The sequence below is a fragment of the Chrysemys picta genome, chromosome 17 (assembly GCF_011386835.1).
Source record: "Chrysemys picta bellii isolate R12L10 chromosome 17, ASM1138683v2, whole genome shotgun sequence".
In the NCBI taxonomy this organism is placed as follows: domain Eukaryota; kingdom Metazoa; phylum Chordata; order Testudines; family Emydidae; genus Chrysemys; species Chrysemys picta.
In genome coordinates this window covers 1,497,994-1,515,518 of record NC_088807.1, presented here as the reverse complement: position 1 = coordinate 1,515,518, position 17,525 = coordinate 1,497,994, and the positions used below count along the sequence as shown (strand labels likewise).

The window sequence follows — 17,525 nt, the reverse complement described above, 5'->3', positions numbered from 1 at the left end:
GCTTCCCCAGACCCAGCTCGGCCGCCCTGCGGCCTGGCCCTGCGGCCTGGCCCGTCAGCTCCTTGCGGTGAGGGCTACGTACAGCGGCAAGCGCCGAGCAGAAGCGGACCGCGGCTGGGCCCCTGGTCAGCAGCAATAAGATGCCAGGAGGCCGGAAGTGGAAAACATTAATACTTTATGAACGAGTCACATTTTCACAGCCTGAAGGGGGAGGGATTTTTCTTTTAAAGAGAAGAAATTTCACAGGGTGTGAATTATAAACCGGGTTGGATCCAGCCGTTTCTCCCCACCCCAGCGTCAGGAGCTGGACGGAGCTGCGCTTGCGTCCTCCCCCCAGCGCCCCGGGACGGGCCAGGTAAGAGCCGAGTGCGAGGAAAGCCAAAGGCCGCAGCCTCCCGTCCTCCCCCACCTAATAAATAACAGCAACTTAAGCATAAGACCAGACGGACCCACCAGAGCTCACAGCCACACGGGCAGGGGTCACCCCACCTCTGCGAACGGCGGCCCCTCGTTGCTCCCCTCCCCGCCCCCGCAGGAGCCTTTCAACGGGCACAGCCTGCTCCAGGGACAGACGCCCCCCACGGCTCTCTGGAGCCACGTGAAGGGGACTTGCTCAAGATGGATGTGCTGGGCTCCCCGTCCCCCCACCACACCCAGCACTGGCCCCAGGCCACACAGGAGGGCCTCACCCGTGATACTCCATTTGATCGGCCCCCGGCCCATCGGAGAATGTCAGGACGAGAGGCGGGCGGTAGTAGCTGACCAAATAAAATGAAAAACATTTCAGCTGCGTGTAAATAAAGACCTTGATTGACAACAGGAGGAGCGTTTCTATCTTCTAATGAAGTTTGCAAACGGACATTAGCCCCTGTGGGTGGCACTCTCCAACGGGAGAGGGGACGGCAGCGATCTAGGGCACGCTGAGAGTGGTCAGGGCAAGGCGGACGTCCGTCAGGCGATTGGGGTGCTGGGTTTTTCATCGTGTTCCCGGTGGAAAACCCAGGGAGGCAGAAGGACGTTGATCCGAATCTAGCCATCTATCTTTTAACCATCCCCAAACTGGTCAGCATATTAAGCTCAGAAGCTGGGAATGGGCGACGGCGGATGGATCACTGGATGATTCCCTGTTCTGTTCATCCCCTCTGCGGCACCTGGCATTGGACACTGGGCTAGATGGACCTTTGGTCTGACCTGGCCTGGATGTTCTTATGCTATCACCAAGACCCACCGCTCTGAATTTTGCCAAGACATCTGAGCGCTGGAAATTGAAAGACCCCTTCGGCAATTGGCTTGAGAAGGTTCGGTGCTTGAGAAGGGCGAGGTCCCTGGGGCACGGACAAACGGATGGCGAATAAAAGCAAATCCTCTGGGGTTTTAAAATATAGCTCAAATTCTAGCAAACAGCGATGGCTGGGCAGTGTCCCGTCAATCGCTCGATTCGTCCAGAGTCAGAGGCGTTTGGCGTTTTGTAAATCGGAAAGCAGTGCTGACAAACAACCCTCAAGTTACCTCCCGTGGAATCATACGGTTCAGTGTCACCTTTGTTTTTACCTCTGGCAAAAAGCTCCCCCCGCACGTCCAGCGTGCCCTCCTGTCCCAGCTCGGCAGCCAGGAAAGGCCGTTTCTTCTGCGCGAGAACCCGCATTCTCCGAAGAGAGGCAGCTGCGGCTTTCCCTGCAGGCGCTGCTGGGGTGAGAAGGACATTGGAAGTGCAATACAGAGACTGCAGCTTTCCCATTTCGTCCCATCTTACAACACTGCCAGGAGGACAGGCCGCGGCCAAGTTACTTCGATTCACCGTGGCGACCGTCCGGACGGATACGGCCGTTTGGCAACTCAACGAGCCGACGGAACAGAGAAAACCCGCTGGCCAGTTCGGGTTCAAAGCTCGGTTTCCGCTGCCGACTGGGTGACGTTTACGCCCAGTCGCATTCGTTTGTGGCTCCGTTTCCGTCACGAACGACAAAAGGGGCAGGGGTGACGCTCTCGCCAGAACTTCAGGCTGGGTAAGTCGCTTGCTAAGGCAGCGCATCATGGACTGGATTGAATTACACACATTTTGTAAGGGGAGCTGGCGGGCCCCCGGGAAGCCAGGGTGGGCCACATTTGGCCCGCGGGCCGCCTATTGCCTATCACCGGTTTGGCGGTTACCAGGAGGGCCATGTGGGCCATGCGATGGTTTGGGCCAAGGATTAGGAGAGAGACCCCGGGGCCATAGCCCGGCCGAGCTGTACGAGGGGGCCAGGGATCACTGCTGCCAGAGGAGGCGAGAGGGACGGGGAAGGGGCGCAGGCGAGGGGCTGTGTGAGGACAAAGCAGATGGGTTCTGGCTGCTCAGGGAGGCCACCAGCTCCAGCTAGACTCGGCCCAGGGCGGGTAGAGATGGGCAGTGGCAGGGCGAGCCCCTCTCAGCCGGCTGGGGCCATTACAGGAGCCCCGAAGGGGCCAGAGGAGAGCCAGAGGCGGTTAACACTCAGCACTAGGTGATTTAGGAGCTTGTCCCTTCGGCACTCTTGAAAACGTGACCCTGGGTCTGGACCCCGCGGGGCCGGATTCAAACCGGCCCCTTGAGGGGAAGGTGCTGTGGGCACGTTACCCCGGCTCAGGAGACCTGGACTTTCCGGCCCGGTAGGTGGCTTGGTTTGAGATGCGGATGTGCTGTTACATCTGCCAGGGGGTTTTAAAACTCAGATCCCAGCGCCCGCCCAAGGGATTCGGCGCACGAGCCCGAGGGGGGCTCCTGCCACGGGCATTGCACGAGACTAAACCATTCGAGAGCAGCTCCCAGCCAGGTCAGAGTCCTGGAGACAGGAGTGACCCCAGCCACCAATGGTCCAGTATTAAGTTACAGTATTTCAAAGGGGCCGCGCCAGCCGCCCAGCCCAGTCCCGCCGTCACGCCGCCCCGGGCAGGGCGGAGTTCGCAAGCACAGTGCTTGGGAGCACAATGGCTGGCTGGGGGAAAAGCAGCGAGACGAGGCGGAGCCCGGCGGAGCCAGACCCCGGCTTCAGAAGCAAAACCAGTGTAACAGAAATCCCCGCCCAGCCGGCCGCACGCTGCAGGGAACCGCTCCCGAGCTCCCCCACCTGCCTAGCTCCGAGCAGCAGGAGACAACCCCAAACGAACCATCTCCCAAGGAGAACCCGCTCCCCCCTCGCCCTGGCGTTAACTCTCCTACCCAGAGCAGCAATTCGCTCCGGGCAGCTGGCCGGGGCCCCGTTACTTCTGAGTTATTGAGCCGGGCCCGCGCCAGGCTCAGGGGGACAAGCAGCAGGCAGGGAGCGGCCCACAGAAGACACCGTGGCTGCATACAATCAAACGGGCAGTTTGCCAGAGGCCCGGGGCGGGCGGCTCGGGAAGCGGGGGCTCAGCGAGCGAGGCACGTGGTCCTGGGAAGAGAAGAGAAAGTGCTTCAGCCCCGGGGGGCCCGACTGGCCAAGGTACAGCGCTGGGGGGAGAAGAGAGAGTCAGTCTCCGCGGCCGAGGAGCATGGGCAGCTTCCACAGGGGTTTGGGGGATTTGACAGCTGCCTGGGCGGTGGGACCGGTGTCGGGGGAGTACGGCAGAGAGAGACAGCTGGGGGGCTGTGGAGGGAGCCCGCTCCACAGACCATCAGTCGTTCGGGTCTGGACAACCCCCCCCCAGGGCCGAGCCTGCGCGCACGTGGCTTCTCGGCTCCCCCCAGCTTACTTGCAGACAGACTCCTGGTGCCGTCGCACTTAGCAGCCGCACGGCTGCTTGCTCTGTGTTTGGGCCCCGCGGGGCTGGCGCAGGTGGCGCAAGGAGGTGTCTCCATACTGGATGCCTGAGCCCATCCTCTCGGGGTCCAGCTCACCTGGGCAGACAGAGCAGCGCTCAGCAGGGCGGGACACACGACCGTCCCTCCCCCACAACCACCTCCCCGCCCGCTCCCCGGATTGCGTGGGGCTGGGAGGGAGGAATCTTTACCAGGACCCTGCCAGGACAGGCGGGGCCCAGCCGTGGGTTCGCACCAACCGGGGTAGTCACTAACAGACTCCAGCCTGACTCCCGTTGATGAGATCGATTCGGGAGCGACCGCCGCGGCGGGCTGGGAGAGCAGACCCCAGCGCCACGCCCCTGGAGAACTGGGCCCTACCCCCCCTCCTCCCCGGCTTCAGAACACACCTGGGGGCGCTGGTCTCAGCCAGAGCCCAGACCATTATCGGGCTCTATCACCCTTCTTATTCCTGGAAACCCCTTTCCCTTCCTGGCTGAGACGTTGAGGTTGGAAACACTCCAGGGGGAAGCATGGGGCTGCGTCGCGCCCCCCAGGGCCCCCTGCCAGCTCCAGCCTCGTACCTGATTCAATTTTGTTTAGTATGGTCCTGGCACATTTTAAGAAAGCTTCTTCCACGTTCTCCCCCGTCAGCGCGCTGGTCTCCAGGAACATGAGTTCTGCCGAGGCGGAGAGAGAAACGGCAGGAAGGTAACCGGGGGACGGCTCCCAGCCCGATTCGCCACGGCACCCACGCTAAGCCCGGGACAGCCCCAGCTGGGTGTCGCGAGACAACGCCACTCCTCGCTCGGGATCCCGCCCCACCAACACACAGAACGGAGACGCTGCTCGTCAGCGGGGCCTGCGTACAACGGGGCCCGACCCAGCGCCACTGCTACACACAGAACGGAGACGCTGCTCGTCAGCGGGACCTAGGGTGACCAGATGTCCCGCTTTTATAGGGACAGTCCTGATTTTTGGGTCTTTTGCTTATATAGGCTCCTATTACCCCCCCATCCCCTGTCCCAATTTTTCACATTTGCTGTCTGGTCACCCTAGCGGGACCCGACCCAGCACATCCAGTCTGATGCAGGGTTCAAACCACAGAGTCCGAGCTCCCCCTCCTGGCCAAACAGCACCAGTGCCGGGGAGCGACTCCTAGCAGCTCTCCCGCCGTTTTCATCCAGCCCCCTTCGCCCCGGGGCTCTGCAGAGCTCCGCCGCCCACCCCGAGGGGCCCGAATGCATCTAACGCCTCCCCCCCAAGTAACATTTAAAGTAGGCAGGATGGGGCTGGAGCGGTACCCCAGGGCCTATGACCCCTTTTGGGACCACGGATTTTTAATGCTGGTGTGGCCAGGACTGCAGTGTTACCGCTCATGGGAAAGACAGCACCTGCTAACACTGCGCCCCCCAGCACCTGCTCTGGGGCCCGCCCTGCCTGCCAGGGGAGAGTGCCCCTGCCAAGCCCCCCGCCCTACCACCTGCCAAGTCCCCCACCCCCTAGCACTTCTCTGGGGACAGCCCTGCCTGCCAGGAGAAAGCACCCCCTGCCGAGCCCCCTGCCCCACAGTGCCCCCTAGCGCTGTCCTGGGGCCAGCCCTGCCTGCCCGGGGAGAGTGCCCCTGCCGAGCCCCCCATCCTGCCTCTGCCGAGTCCCTCATCCCGTAACACCCCCCTGGGGCAAGCGCTGCCTGCCGGGGGAGAGCGCCCCCAGCTGAGCCCCCCGCACCACCTGGGGCCAGCCCTGCCTGCCCCCACACCACTTTCCATAGCTCCGTACCCTGCTGGCCCTGGCCTGACGGGGAGATCGCAGGACACTTGCGCAGCACTGAGGCCTGGTGCCACGGCAAAGCAAGCAGGGGACCGAAACACCCCCTCACAGGGAAAGGGCCAGGCAGGACCGTGTCACAGTCAAAGCTAACGACCCCCAGAGCAGCCCTGGCTCGGTACCGTTCTCTTGTGCAAAGCGGGAGGCTTCCAGGAAGGTCACTTCCCGGTCCGCATCCAGGTCCTTCTTGTTCCCGCAGAGGATGATAACGATGCTGGGACTGGCGAGGGTCCGGGCGTCCGTCAGCCAGTTAGTCAGCGCGTTGTAAGTCTCCCGGCTGCAACACAGGACAGAGGGGGCAGTGGGGGGCATCCGGCAACCGGGCACGTCTTGCAGATCCCAGATTAGGGGCTGCCCCCCAGGCCCTGCTCTTCCAACCCCCACTTGATATGGCTCGCGTCCACCTTCCCCCGGCAGGCGGTTGTTTGACGCCTTCCAGAGGGGTCCCTGCGCGGCGCCCGCTGCTGGCAGACCTCGGCCGCGGGCTGAACGGACCCGGGGTGCGTTCCGACGGGGCCAGGTCGAGGAGCAGAACAGAACCGGTTCAGCTCGGCTGCTGGGGTGGGACCGGCCCGGATGCTCATGGGGGGGCTTGTTCCGGCTCCGTTTCTGTGGCTTTAATCTAGTTCTGTCTGGATCCCTGCCCAGGGAGCCCGCGCCGTTCCTGAGAGCCCCCGGTGGGGGGGGGGGGGGGGGGGGGGGGGAGGGGCCAGGGCATCGCCCCGAACCACAGCCAGGAGAGTTCCCCCCGCCGGCGATGAACACTCACCTAGTAATGTCGTACACCAGCAGGGCCCCGGCTGCACCGCGGTAGTAGCTCCGAGTCACCGACCTAGAGGGCGAGGAGAGAGACTCAGAGCGATCAGTGGGGCCAGGAGCTCGCTGGGAGCCGCGGGGGCCATTTCGGGAACAGCCCCGTGGGAAAGGGGCAGGGGGGAAGGCGTCGAGCTGCTGGGTAACGGAGGAGCTGAAGGGACAAGCATGGCACGAGGTGGGTTTCTAGCGGCCACCCCCGGCTGGAGCCAGTGCCCCGCCAGCCCCTCACCCCAGGGACGGAGCAGAGGGGAAGGTTCTGTGTTCCATTCCCCACCCCGCTGAGACCAGACGGCCCCCACCCGGGGCGGATCGAGGCCAGCGTCCTAGCGGGGAAAGGCCCCACACCCCAAGACCAATGGAAAGGAGGGCGTGTCTTTGCGCTGCCCTTGGGGGTGGGTCCCCGATCAGAGACGCGGCCACGCGGCCATCGTCCACACCTCTCAAGCTCTGGGGAGACCCAGAGGAGCAGAGACCCTGCTGCCGCGCCCCTGGCCCCGAGCCGCAGCCCCACGAGCAAGCAGGCTCAGGGGCTGGGGGCTTTTTAAATTGCACACGGAGGCGGCTCCACAACAGGGAAAGCTACAAGCAGCCAAGCGTTAGGTGGCTGGGTGGCAGCAGGGTCTAGTGGGCAGGACACCGGGCTGGGAGTCAGGACAGCTTGGCTCAGTCCCAGCTCGGCCACTGACCTGCCACATGACCTTGGACAAGTCCCCACCCTGCCGTGCCTCGGTTTCCCCTCCCACCCTTTCTGGCTCTTGCCTGTTTGCCCCGTAACCTCTGCAGGGAAGGGACCGTGTCTCGCTGTGCAGCACCGGACACAACGAGGTCCCCAATCTCGGCTGGGGTCCGTTAAGTGCTGCCGTAATACGAGAGCAGAAATATGGTCAAGGTTCCAGGACTAAATCTAAGTACAGCATCACGCTATCTGCACACGGGCCTGTCCTGTGTTACACCGGCGTGGAGCGTTGTGCTATGCTGGTAACCACCTGCCATGTCCCGCCCCAGAGGTGGCTGCACCTCTATGGGTATGGGAAAAGCGATCCCTGTAAATTTCTGATTCCGCTTAACTCCCGCATGCAAGACCCCCCTTTGGCAGACTTCTGGGACCACGAACGCTATTTACCCCGTCTCCAGATTTAGCCTGGAAAACTGGCTGCTACGGCACCCCTTCCTTGGACCTTACTCCAGAGACATTTCAAACGCTCATTCGCTGGATAGGTGGATTTTTTTTTACCTAAACCGTTCTTGTCCCGCCGTATCCCAGATCTGCAGTTTCACCGTTTTCCCACCGACGTTAACCACCTTCGACCCAAACTCCACTCCAATCGTGTGGTTGGAATCCTGCTTGACTGGAGAAGGGAGAGATCCCAAATCAGTGACTGACCGAGAAGGCCCCTGGCCGCTTAGGGGACAGCTCCAAGGCGGAGCCGCTCCGGAACCAGGAGCTTCCAGTCCAAGTGCTGATACCCAAGAGCCCCAGCGACCTGCAATTGCTTCAATCCGATTCCTGCGCAGACTGGAGGCTCCAGGTGCCGCAGAGCGACGTGGCGGGGGGAGTCATTTACATTATTTTTAGGGGTTACTGAAGTGATACAATATGATCCAGCGCTGCCATGCAATCGCCCAGCCTGTGCCCAGCCCCCCGGAAGTCACGTCACCTAAACAGAAAGCCATGAACACGACCGCACCCCACTGCGGCAGCTTCAAAATCAAACGCAGGCAGCGGTCATAACCCAGCACAAATCTGCTCACATGGGGAGTCAAGCCCGCTAAAGAAGCAGCAGGGATGATGTGTCAATAGTGTGTGTGTGTGTGTGTGTGTGTGTGTGTGTGTGTGTGTGTGTGTGTGTCCTTTTCATTTCCTTGGCACAGTTAACCTAGTACACAACAGCGTGTGAAAGTCAAGCGCCCGGCGGATTCTTTACTAACATGGGACGCCCCTTTGGGATACAATTTTGTAATTTGCTGAACACATGGAGGAAGCTAGAGCTGTGCAAAGACATTTGCAATGAAAACCACAAAGCAGGAGAGGTTTCACGTTGGATTTCCGGTTAGTCTAGTGGAGCCGTCTCAGTTTTCCCATTTAAAAGAAGAAGGTGGTTTTCAAGAAGGCTGAAGTTTTAAAGTGTCCTGATAAAAAAAATCTCCACCACATGTTTGGAGGTGAAAACTCCCACTCTTTCGCCAGTTTCTTTTGTAAAGGTAAGTTCTGGAGCCGACGGACAGACCGGAAGGCAAATTCAATTGTCTTTCTGGCAACAACTGTGCAGGGGAATCTTTCCCTTCGGATGAGTCCGGGGGGTCTCGGGTATTCGGAAACACACCGGAGCAGAACAGAAATCAGTTCAACAAACAACAGCACTGGCCACAGGTACAGGGCTACTCACATTTATTCTCTATAAACTGGTGCAGGAGACAGGACTTCCCAGTACCAGCACTTCCTATCACCAGGAACTTGAAGAGGAAATCTGAAGAACGAAATAAGCACGGTTGTAACACTCGAGCGTGGGGAAGGGGCAGCACCTTCTGTTTAAGGGGTTCTGGGGAGGTTTACGAAAAGCAAAGCATCTTCTCAACCAGTCTTTAGAAACGTGCCTGGAGAAACATTACAAGCAGCGCTCGCCTGCATCCAACTCCCCGTGTCACCTCATTTCCCTGCGCCTCAGTAAAAGGGTTAGTGACACTTCCTTTGGCCCATCTGTGTCTCGTTAGACTAAGCACGCCGAGGCAGGGACAGTCTCATCCTAGGTGTACGTACAGCACCCGGCGCAATGGGGGCCTGATCCCAGCTTGGCGTCTTTTGGCACCGCTGTTAACTTACTAAAGCATTATTTGCCCCCCATTCGGCGTTAGCCAGCTCCCTTCTGCTCACAGCGGGGCACGGCTACCCGATCAGCACGCTGCGGCCTCACCAGGTATGACGACGCAGGAGCAGAGACAGGACCCCGCTCAGCCCGGACAGAGGCCCCCCAGGGGTTAAGGGCTTGAGCCTGCCAGGTATTAAACTAGGCCCCGGCCCCACGCCAGTACAGAGCGTGTGAGGTCACAGGTTCAAATCCCCTCCGAGTCTTACTGGCAGAAGGTGAGGTTATTACAGAATTAGGGGGCGTTCACAGGAGGCCAGTCAGAACAATCAAGGGCCTGGACCAACAGTCCTGTGAAGGCAGTGGGACCGGTTACCTCAGAAAGGAGACGAGCGCGGGGGGCGTGATAAAATGGCCGGTCTAGAGAAGGGAGACCGGGAGCTCCCGTTCGCCTTGGCTGGCAGCTCAAGCACAACGGGACTCCAATGACATTCAACGGTGGGAAATGCACAGCTGGCCAAAGGACAGACTTTGCCCACACACCGTGGTCAGACTGGGGAACTCACTGCCACATGAAGTTGCTGAGGCCAAGAACTTAGGAAGATACAGGAAGGGCCTGGACATTTATGTGCATAACAAGAAGAGCCAGAGTCGTCCTAGTTAATGAACAGTTTGAGAAGCGTCATTAACCCTCCTCCTACCCCAGGGCTTAAGCAAGCGAACTATTAGAAACCAGCCTGGGACAGAACATGGGCGCAGCTTATCCCCTGCCTGCTGCGGTCCTTGAAGCACCCAGCACCAACCACGGTGCGAGCCAGAACACAGGCCGAGACAGGCCTGGGGGCTGCTCCAGCCGGCAGATCCTCCGTAAGCACCGGCTTTGCCCAGCACCGGGGGTTGGGATCCAGGCCCTCGGCCTTTGCCCAGGGCGAACTGCAGTGCGCAAAGACCTCAGGGGCAGTTTTCACCACGCTCAGAAGGGAAGGCCAGAAACAACACACGAGTTCGAATGAGACCAATGGATTTCCCAGAGTGCTCCGCGTCGTCCGCCCTCCCGCAGGCGGGCACTGGACAGAACCGGACCGTATTCCCCCCACCCCGAAAGCCTCCAAGGAGATCTCTTGGGCTGAAGTCCCATACGCTCCCCCCAGCCAGAGCCAGGTCCTTCCGGCTGCGGCGCGATCTCCGGCTCGGATTCTAACCTGCCCCCGGTGGCCCGACGGTAAAGCCTAGAGACCCCCTTCTGCAGGGTGCCCCCCACACAGAGAAAAGCCTTATCTCCATGCAAAAGCCACGCCCCTTTACCTATGCCAGCCTGGTGATGGGGGATCACTCCTAGCGTGGGCCCAGTCACCCCGGCGGGACGTGCGCCGCACGGGAAGGGGAACGAACTGCCCCGGTAGCTTGAAGGGAGAACTGGCACCTCTACCACAGCGGCAATCCCCATAGCTGCACTCAAGCTCACGCTGCCGGTCGGTTCTCCCGGCGGCCTGGGTAACCCAGAGGCGGTAGCTAGGTCGACAGCAATTCTAGCCCTGACTGCACGGGGCTCAGGTCCGCTTAACTCTGTCTCTCAGGGGGTGGATTTTTCACACGATGCCGATGTACGCGCCCAGCTCGCAGACTCCCATGGGTGGAAGCTGTTTTTAAGTCCCACTCACTGGCGCTTTGTTTATGAATCTAACGTCGTCTTTCATTTAACAGAGGCACGTTTGGAAGAATTTGCAAGCAAGAGTCATTGCATCGAAGCCCACATCAATGCTACTCGACTGGTGGGTCGCAACCGAAGGCAGCCGGGGGGCATAAGGCATTGACAATTCTGGTCCAATCTAAAGCCACAAAACCCTCTCTCCACCCATCCCCACACCCCCTTCCCCTTCCAGGGCAAGTCTTCGCCCTCAGAATAACAGAGACTTATTCTCATCAATAGTTTTTTGGCGTCAGATGAGGGGTTGCCAAGCAGAGCAGGCTCCATACGATACACGGAGCATTCCCTGCTCCCGCGCCAAATTACCACCTGCCCAGGTATTCACCCCATCCGGATCTGGGGACAGCAATTTTACTCCTCACCTGGGTAACCGCTCCATTAAGAACACACTGGGGGGGGGAGGCATCGGTCCACGTATGGCCCCATGACTGTGGTATCCGAGCACCTCAATCTTTACCACTCGCCCATTGGCGGGAAAGCATTTTACAGATGGGGAAACTGAGGCAGGGGCTCACTCAGGGTCACAGAAGGCGTCCGCGTCGCTCCCTCTTGTCACCGTTCCCAAGTCAGGCTGTTTGTTTACTCTCGGCCGGGCGGTTTCATGCCCCATTCCCTCTCTGGCATAGGAGCGCTGGGCACGGCCACGTCAGCTCTGACCAGCCTCCAGCCAAGCCTATCACCTGTGTCCACAAAGGCCAGCTCGGGACAGCTCAGAGGAAGGTGCAAGAAACCCCGCAGGGAACAACGATGGAATAACGTACGCACCGGGCGGGGGGAGGGGGGGGGAGGGGGAGAGATGCTCTTTGAAATGCCCTGATTTACAATCCTCTCCCTGCAGATGCTACCGAGGGCACAGGACCCCACTTGTGGGGCAGGAGACAGTGGTGGTAGGCACCGTACCACGTAGGCCAAGAGCCAACAGGCAGATACAGCCAGGGGAAGGTATCGGGATGAGCCGTGGTCTCATCTACCTTACCCGGATAAATGTCTCGTCTTCAGCAGAACCTCGCTGTGTTTGAATCACAAAACGCCCTCACGATGAAAGCAGAAGTGTTCTCCCTGCTTCCCCTTCACTAGTTCAGAGACTCCACGGCCAGAAGGAACCACAGAACCATGGGACTAGAAGGGATCTCGGGAAGTCACCTAGGCCTGTCCCCCGCTCTGAGGCCGGGCTAAGTAATCTCGCCTGACCCGGGCCACAGCACTTCCCTGCAGCAATAAGTCCTCTTTGAACCAGAGCAGATCCCAGCGTGATTTTAAAATGGCCAGTGATGGAGAATCCTAAGCTAAAAATCAATGCTAGCTTTGAGAGAAAGGCTTCTCCCATTAAGCAAAACCATCTCCCTTCAATGATTTAGGTCCCATTATTATCTTGTTTACAAGGGAAATATTTGGGATGCTGCTTTCCCAGAAAGAAAAGCCTCAAGCACTGGGGGCTCTCTCTCGAGCTTAAAACCCCAGGACTACGCCTCAAAGACAAACCTGGGCCCAGCAAACAGAAAGCCTTTGCCAGGTTTAAAGGGAGCTCGGTTATCTTGATATCTAGGCTATGAGCGAGTTCAAAGTCGTCCGAGCCATTGCACCTGCCTCTCTGCCAACTGCGGTCTTATGATCACATTTTTCACGTGGCGCCGTCCGTGCTCGTGCGGAACACAACACAAACACAAGCGCAGGTACCGAGGAAACCGGGCAAACAGTGAAACTGACGCTATGCACAGTGCTGACCCAGGCACAAAGAAAAACAAGTGAAAAGAGATTCCCCTGCTCTCCCCGTGACGAACAGCCAGCAGGATTTCCAACAAAGGCGGTTTGAACCAAACTCTTCATCCTCTTGAAGTGCCCAGTAGCAAAGGTCGGCCTGTCGTGTTGGCTGGGGGAAGGGGGCGTGATTTTCTATTATTTTACTGGCCGAGTGACACCAGGCCAAGCCCCAGTGTGGACGCTAGTTCACTCTCCCGGTACAGCTAAACACGGCCAGTTGTCTGTACCGACAAGGCCTCAAGGCTTTATCTGGAATGCTAGCAGCAGCCTGCCGACTCCCATGCGGCCTGGGCTGTACTGAAAGGTGACGTCCCCAGGCCTTCCTCCAAAGCATCTTAACCCACGTTAGCCCAATTCAGAGCCAGAGGCTTCGCGGGGAAGAAGAACGCCCGCCCGCACGGGGCGTTACGGAGCGAGAACCCCCCATGCAGACAACCCGAGGAAGTGGAATTGTCGGGCTTTCCGCACGGGCGGAGGAGGTGGAAAAGTCACGTCTCTGTTCCTCAGTTAGCGCCCAGCCCTGCTGTCCCACAGCACCCCCGGGTGCACACAGGGCCCCTGAAACGCGGTGCCTGGAGCGGAGAAGAAAAGACCTCCCATTGGCTCAGCCTGTGCGCCATGTCCCCACCGGGGAAGGACGAATCCGTCCCATGAGGGTTTGAACCTGGGACGCGCAGGGCTTGTTTGTTTACTGGGCGAGGGGGAAAGAGTTCCAATCCGAATGGTTAAAATGCCGAGACACCCCCCATGTACCATCCCTAATTTCAGCTCATGCAAGCCGCAGAGGGCAGTGGGCAGACCACGGGCAGGCTCCCCCGGGGCAGAAATCTGCCGCCCCTCGTCTGCCCCCCGCCCCCCACATTTGGGGTACGCACTTCATCTCCTTCCATTGTTAAGCGCCTGGCTCTGGGATCTGGCACAGGAAGTGGTTTCCAGTAACGCGCAGGCCCTGCTGGGGCCCGTGTGATTGTGGGGCGGTTGGCGTCCCGGGGGTCATTCTGAGGGCAGGGCCTCTCTGCACCAGGGATTTTCCCAGCCCCCCTTCGCCCCCCCGGGCACCACGCACAGACGCCAAACCGGGCCAAGGACGCTACTTTGGGGAGGATTTCCGAGGCCAGGGCAGCGTTGCCAGGCCTGAGCCAATCCCCCGGCTCTCGCCTGGCACAGCCTGCTGGAGAATCGGGGGTGGGGGATCGCAGTGGGGCAGCTTCGGCCCAGCAGCACCCCTCTCCCCCACCCCTCCCAGTGCCACCCCCTCTCCCATTGCCCCCAGCCACACCCCAACGCCTGTCCTCCCCCTCGGTGCACCCCCACTGCATGCCACGCACCCCTGCCTGGCTTTAATACTAACTCAGATGGGCCAACCTCCCCCGGCCCCCGCACAGAACCCCCCCTCCTCCGGCTCCAGCCCCTGCACTCAATTCACCCCCTCCCCCACTCTGCATCCTCTCCCCACTGCACCCCCCCACACTCAGCTCACCCCCTCCCCCACTCTGCATCCTCCCCCCACCGCCCCCCCCCGCACTCAGCTCACCCCCTCCCCCACTCTGCATCCTCCCCCCACCGCACCCCCCCGCACTCAGCTCCCCTCTCCCCCCACCGCCCCCCCCCGCACTCAGCTCACCCCTCCCCCCACTGCACCCCCCCCGCACTCAGCTCACCCCTCCCCCCACTGCACCCCCCCCGCACTCAGCTCACCCCCTCCCCCACTCTGCATGCTCCCCCCACCGCACCCCCCCACACTCAGCTCCCCTCTCCCCCCACCGCACCCCCCCGCACTCAGCTCACCCCTCCCCCCACTGCACCCCCCCCCGCACTCAGCTCACCCCTCCCCCCACTGCACCCCCCCGCACTCAGCTCACCCCCTCCCCCACTGCACCCCCTGCACTCAGCTCACCCCCTCCCCCACTCTGCATCCTCCCCCCACCGCACCCCCCAGCACTCAGCTCACCCCTCCCCCCACTGCACCCCCCCGCACTCAGCTCCCCTCTCCCCCCACTGCACCCCCCCGCACTCAGCTCCCCTCTCCCCCCAATGCACCCCCCCCGCACTCAGCTCACCCCTCCCCCCGCACCCCCCCCGCACTCAGCTCCCCTCTCCCCCCAATGCACCCCCCCCGCACTCAGCTCACCCCTCCCCCCCGCACCCCCCCGCACTCAGCTCACCCCTCCCCCACCGCACCCCCCCGCACTCAGCTCACCCCCTCCCCCACTCTGCACACCCCCGCACTCAGCTCACCCCCCCCGCACCCAGCTCACCCCTCCCCCCCGCACCCCCCCCCGCACCCCTCCCCCACCGCACCCCCCCGCACTCAGCTCACCCCTCCCCCCCGCACCCAGCTCACCCCTCCCCCACCGCACCCCCCCGCACTCAGCTCACCCCTCCCCCCCGCACCCCCCCCGCACCCAGCTCACCCCTCCCCCCGCACCCCCCCGCACTCAGCTCACCCCTCCCCCACCGCACCCCCCCGCACTCAGCTCACCCCCTCCCCCACTCTGCACACCCCCGCACTCAGCTCACCCCCCCCGCACCCAGCTCACCCCTCCCCCCCGCACCCCCCCCGCACCCCTCCCCCACCGCACCCCCCCGCACTCAGCTCACCCCTCCCCCCCGCACCCAGCTCACCCCTCCCCCACCGCACCCCCCCGCACTCAGCTCACCCCTCCCCCCCGCACCCCCCCCGCACCCAGCTCACCCCTCCCCCCGCACCCCCCCCGCACTCAGCTCCCCTCTCCCCCCAATGCACCCCCCCCCGCACTCAGCTCACCCCTCCCCCCCCCGCCCCCCCGCACGGCGCTCGCTCCCCCTGACCGTAGCTCTCGGACATGGCTGGGGCCGGGGCGGACGCCGGGGAGCTGCCGAGCGGAGCGGGCGCGATATGGCGGCGCCCAGGATCCGCCAATATGGCGGCGCCCGGCGACCCGGCCGGGGGAGGTGCTTCCGGGTCCGTGCGCGCTCACGCCAGCGTGCGTCTGACGTCACCTGATGAGGGGGGTGCAGGGGCGGGGCTTAGAGGGAAAGGCAGAGGGGAGGGCGGGGCTGGGAGCCAGGACTCCTGGGTTCTATCCCCAGCTCGGGAAGGGGAGGGGGGATGAATGGGGGGGCTGGGAGCCAGGACTCCTGGGTTCTATCCCCAGCTCGGGGAGAGGAGGGGGGATTAATGTGGGGGCTGGGAGCCAGGACTCCTGGGTTCTATCCCCAGCTCGGGGAGGGGAGTGGAGTCTAGTGGTTAGAGCAGGGGAGGCTGAAGCCAGGACTCCTGGGTTCTCTCCCTGGCTTTGTTTGTGTGCCGTTGGGCTAAGGACGCAGGGGCTGGAGCGTGTCCGGGAGAAGCCGCTGCCTCGGCCAGACCCCAGGGCCCTTGGCGCGAAGGGCCAGGCGGGGAGGGGGCATGGGGCAGAGGCGGCTCCCAGCGGGCAGGGGGTGGTCGCTGTATGGAAAGGGCCAGTGGTGGGGTCCCAGACTGGTGGAACCAGCCCAGGGGCTCAGCAGGGCCCTGTAGCCCCCCCACCACACCTGTGTCTGGGGGCACCTCCTGTGTCCCCCTCGCCAGGCACTGGGGGGCCCCTGGGCAGGCGTGGCTCAGATCCCAGACACCTCCCGACAGTCTGGGCTGGGCTGGGGTCTCACTGCTCGCCCCCACCCCACCCCTGTTATTCACAGCTGTGTTCCAGCCCCACCCCCCACAGGCTGGTTCCTTCCTTTCCTCACCTGAGCTCAGCCCAGCCTGGGGCTCCCCCTCGGGGGGCAAAATCAGCCACCCCAGCGTGGTCAGGCAGGGTGCCGGGGACCACGCTGCAGGCGGCCGGTGCATTGCTGCAGGGCTGGGTTGCACCGTGGTGCATGGGACAGGTGGCACCACAGTGGGGAGACGTGGCACCGTGGTGGGGGGCATGTGGGTCATGTGTCCAGGGCTGAAATCTGCCCACTGCCCCGGATTGACCCCCCGCACCCAGGGCCTGTGCCCAGCCATTCCGCCCGGGGAGTGTCTCCCCCTCCCCCCGCCCCCGGATTTGCTGCTGAGGGAAGCGGGGTTCGGGGAGCTAAGAGCCCCAGGAGCATGGGGGGCGGGGGGAGGCTGCTGTGTGAGCGGCTTCCCCCAGGGTGACAGGAGCTGGATCTAAGCAGCCCTGGGCTCCCCCCACTGCCCCCCAGCTCTGCCGGTGCCCCTCACCGGCAGCCCCCTACGATCCCAGGCCCACTGTGACTGGCCATGTTGTACTCTGGGAGTTGAGTGGGGCCTAGTGGGCTGGCGTGGGGGGGTGAGGGTGGCAGGTTGGGTTCCTAGGACGGAGCCCCCAGGCCCCCCCTCAGAGAGAGACCAGCTTAGCTCCAAACTGGGAGAGAACCCAGGAGACCTGGTGCTCTGCTCCCTCCCCCCCCCCAACCACTGGACCCAACTCCCCCCAGAGCCGGGAATGGGACTCAGGTGTCCTGTTTCCCCTCTGCCCCCCCGGCAGTGCGTGGGCAGTGCGTGAGACACGCCCCGGAGCCCTGTGCTCTGATCCACAGGCCCCAGCAAGCCCTGACCTGGGGGGGGCGCAGGCCGGCTGGGCGCGGCAGGCAGCGGGCGGCTGTACCATGGACTCCCTGTACCTGCCAAGCGAACACGCCCTGCCCGTGCCTGTGGGGCAGCCCCACCTCTGCCAGCCAGTTCCTGGAACAGCAGCTGGGGGGGGCAGGGCTCAGATCGGGGGGGGGGGTTAATGGGGCTGAAGAAATAGAGGCTCCCAGCCCCCTACCAAACCCCCACATTGCCTCCCTCCAGCCCAGGAAATAAAAGCCAGGGGGCATCCGAGTTGCCTGGTAGTTAGAGCAGGGGGCTGGGGGCCAGGACTCCTGGGTTCTGGCCCTGGCTCTCGGAGGGGGG

At 62.4% G+C, this 17,525-nt stretch overlaps 1 protein-coding gene across 2 annotated transcripts; it reads right to left on the bottom strand.

Moving 5' to 3' along the window:
- Positions 1 to 158: 158 nt before the first annotated feature.
- RAB4B (RAB4B, member RAS oncogene family) lies at positions 159 to 15,622 on the bottom strand. 2 transcript variants are annotated; one of them, XM_065571656.1, is made up of 8 exons: positions 15,467 to 15,622; positions 8,770 to 8,850; positions 7,617 to 7,731; positions 6,336 to 6,398; positions 5,689 to 5,843; positions 4,321 to 4,416; positions 3,691 to 3,835; positions 159 to 3,448 (listed from the first exon to the last, which is right to left on the bottom strand). In XM_065571656.1, the coding sequence occupies exons 1-7, from the start codon at positions 15,480 to 15,482 to the stop codon at positions 3,720 to 3,722; spliced, it is 642 nt and encodes a 213-aa protein (XP_065427728.1). In that variant the 5' UTR covers positions 15,483 to 15,622; the 3' UTR covers positions 159 to 3,448; positions 3,691 to 3,719. The 2 variants fall into 2 exon arrangements, with proteins under 2 accessions (XP_065427728.1, XP_065427729.1); XM_065571657.1 differs by having other exon boundaries at positions 159 to 3,389.
- Between the last annotated feature and the right edge of the window lie 1,903 nt (positions 15,623 to 17,525).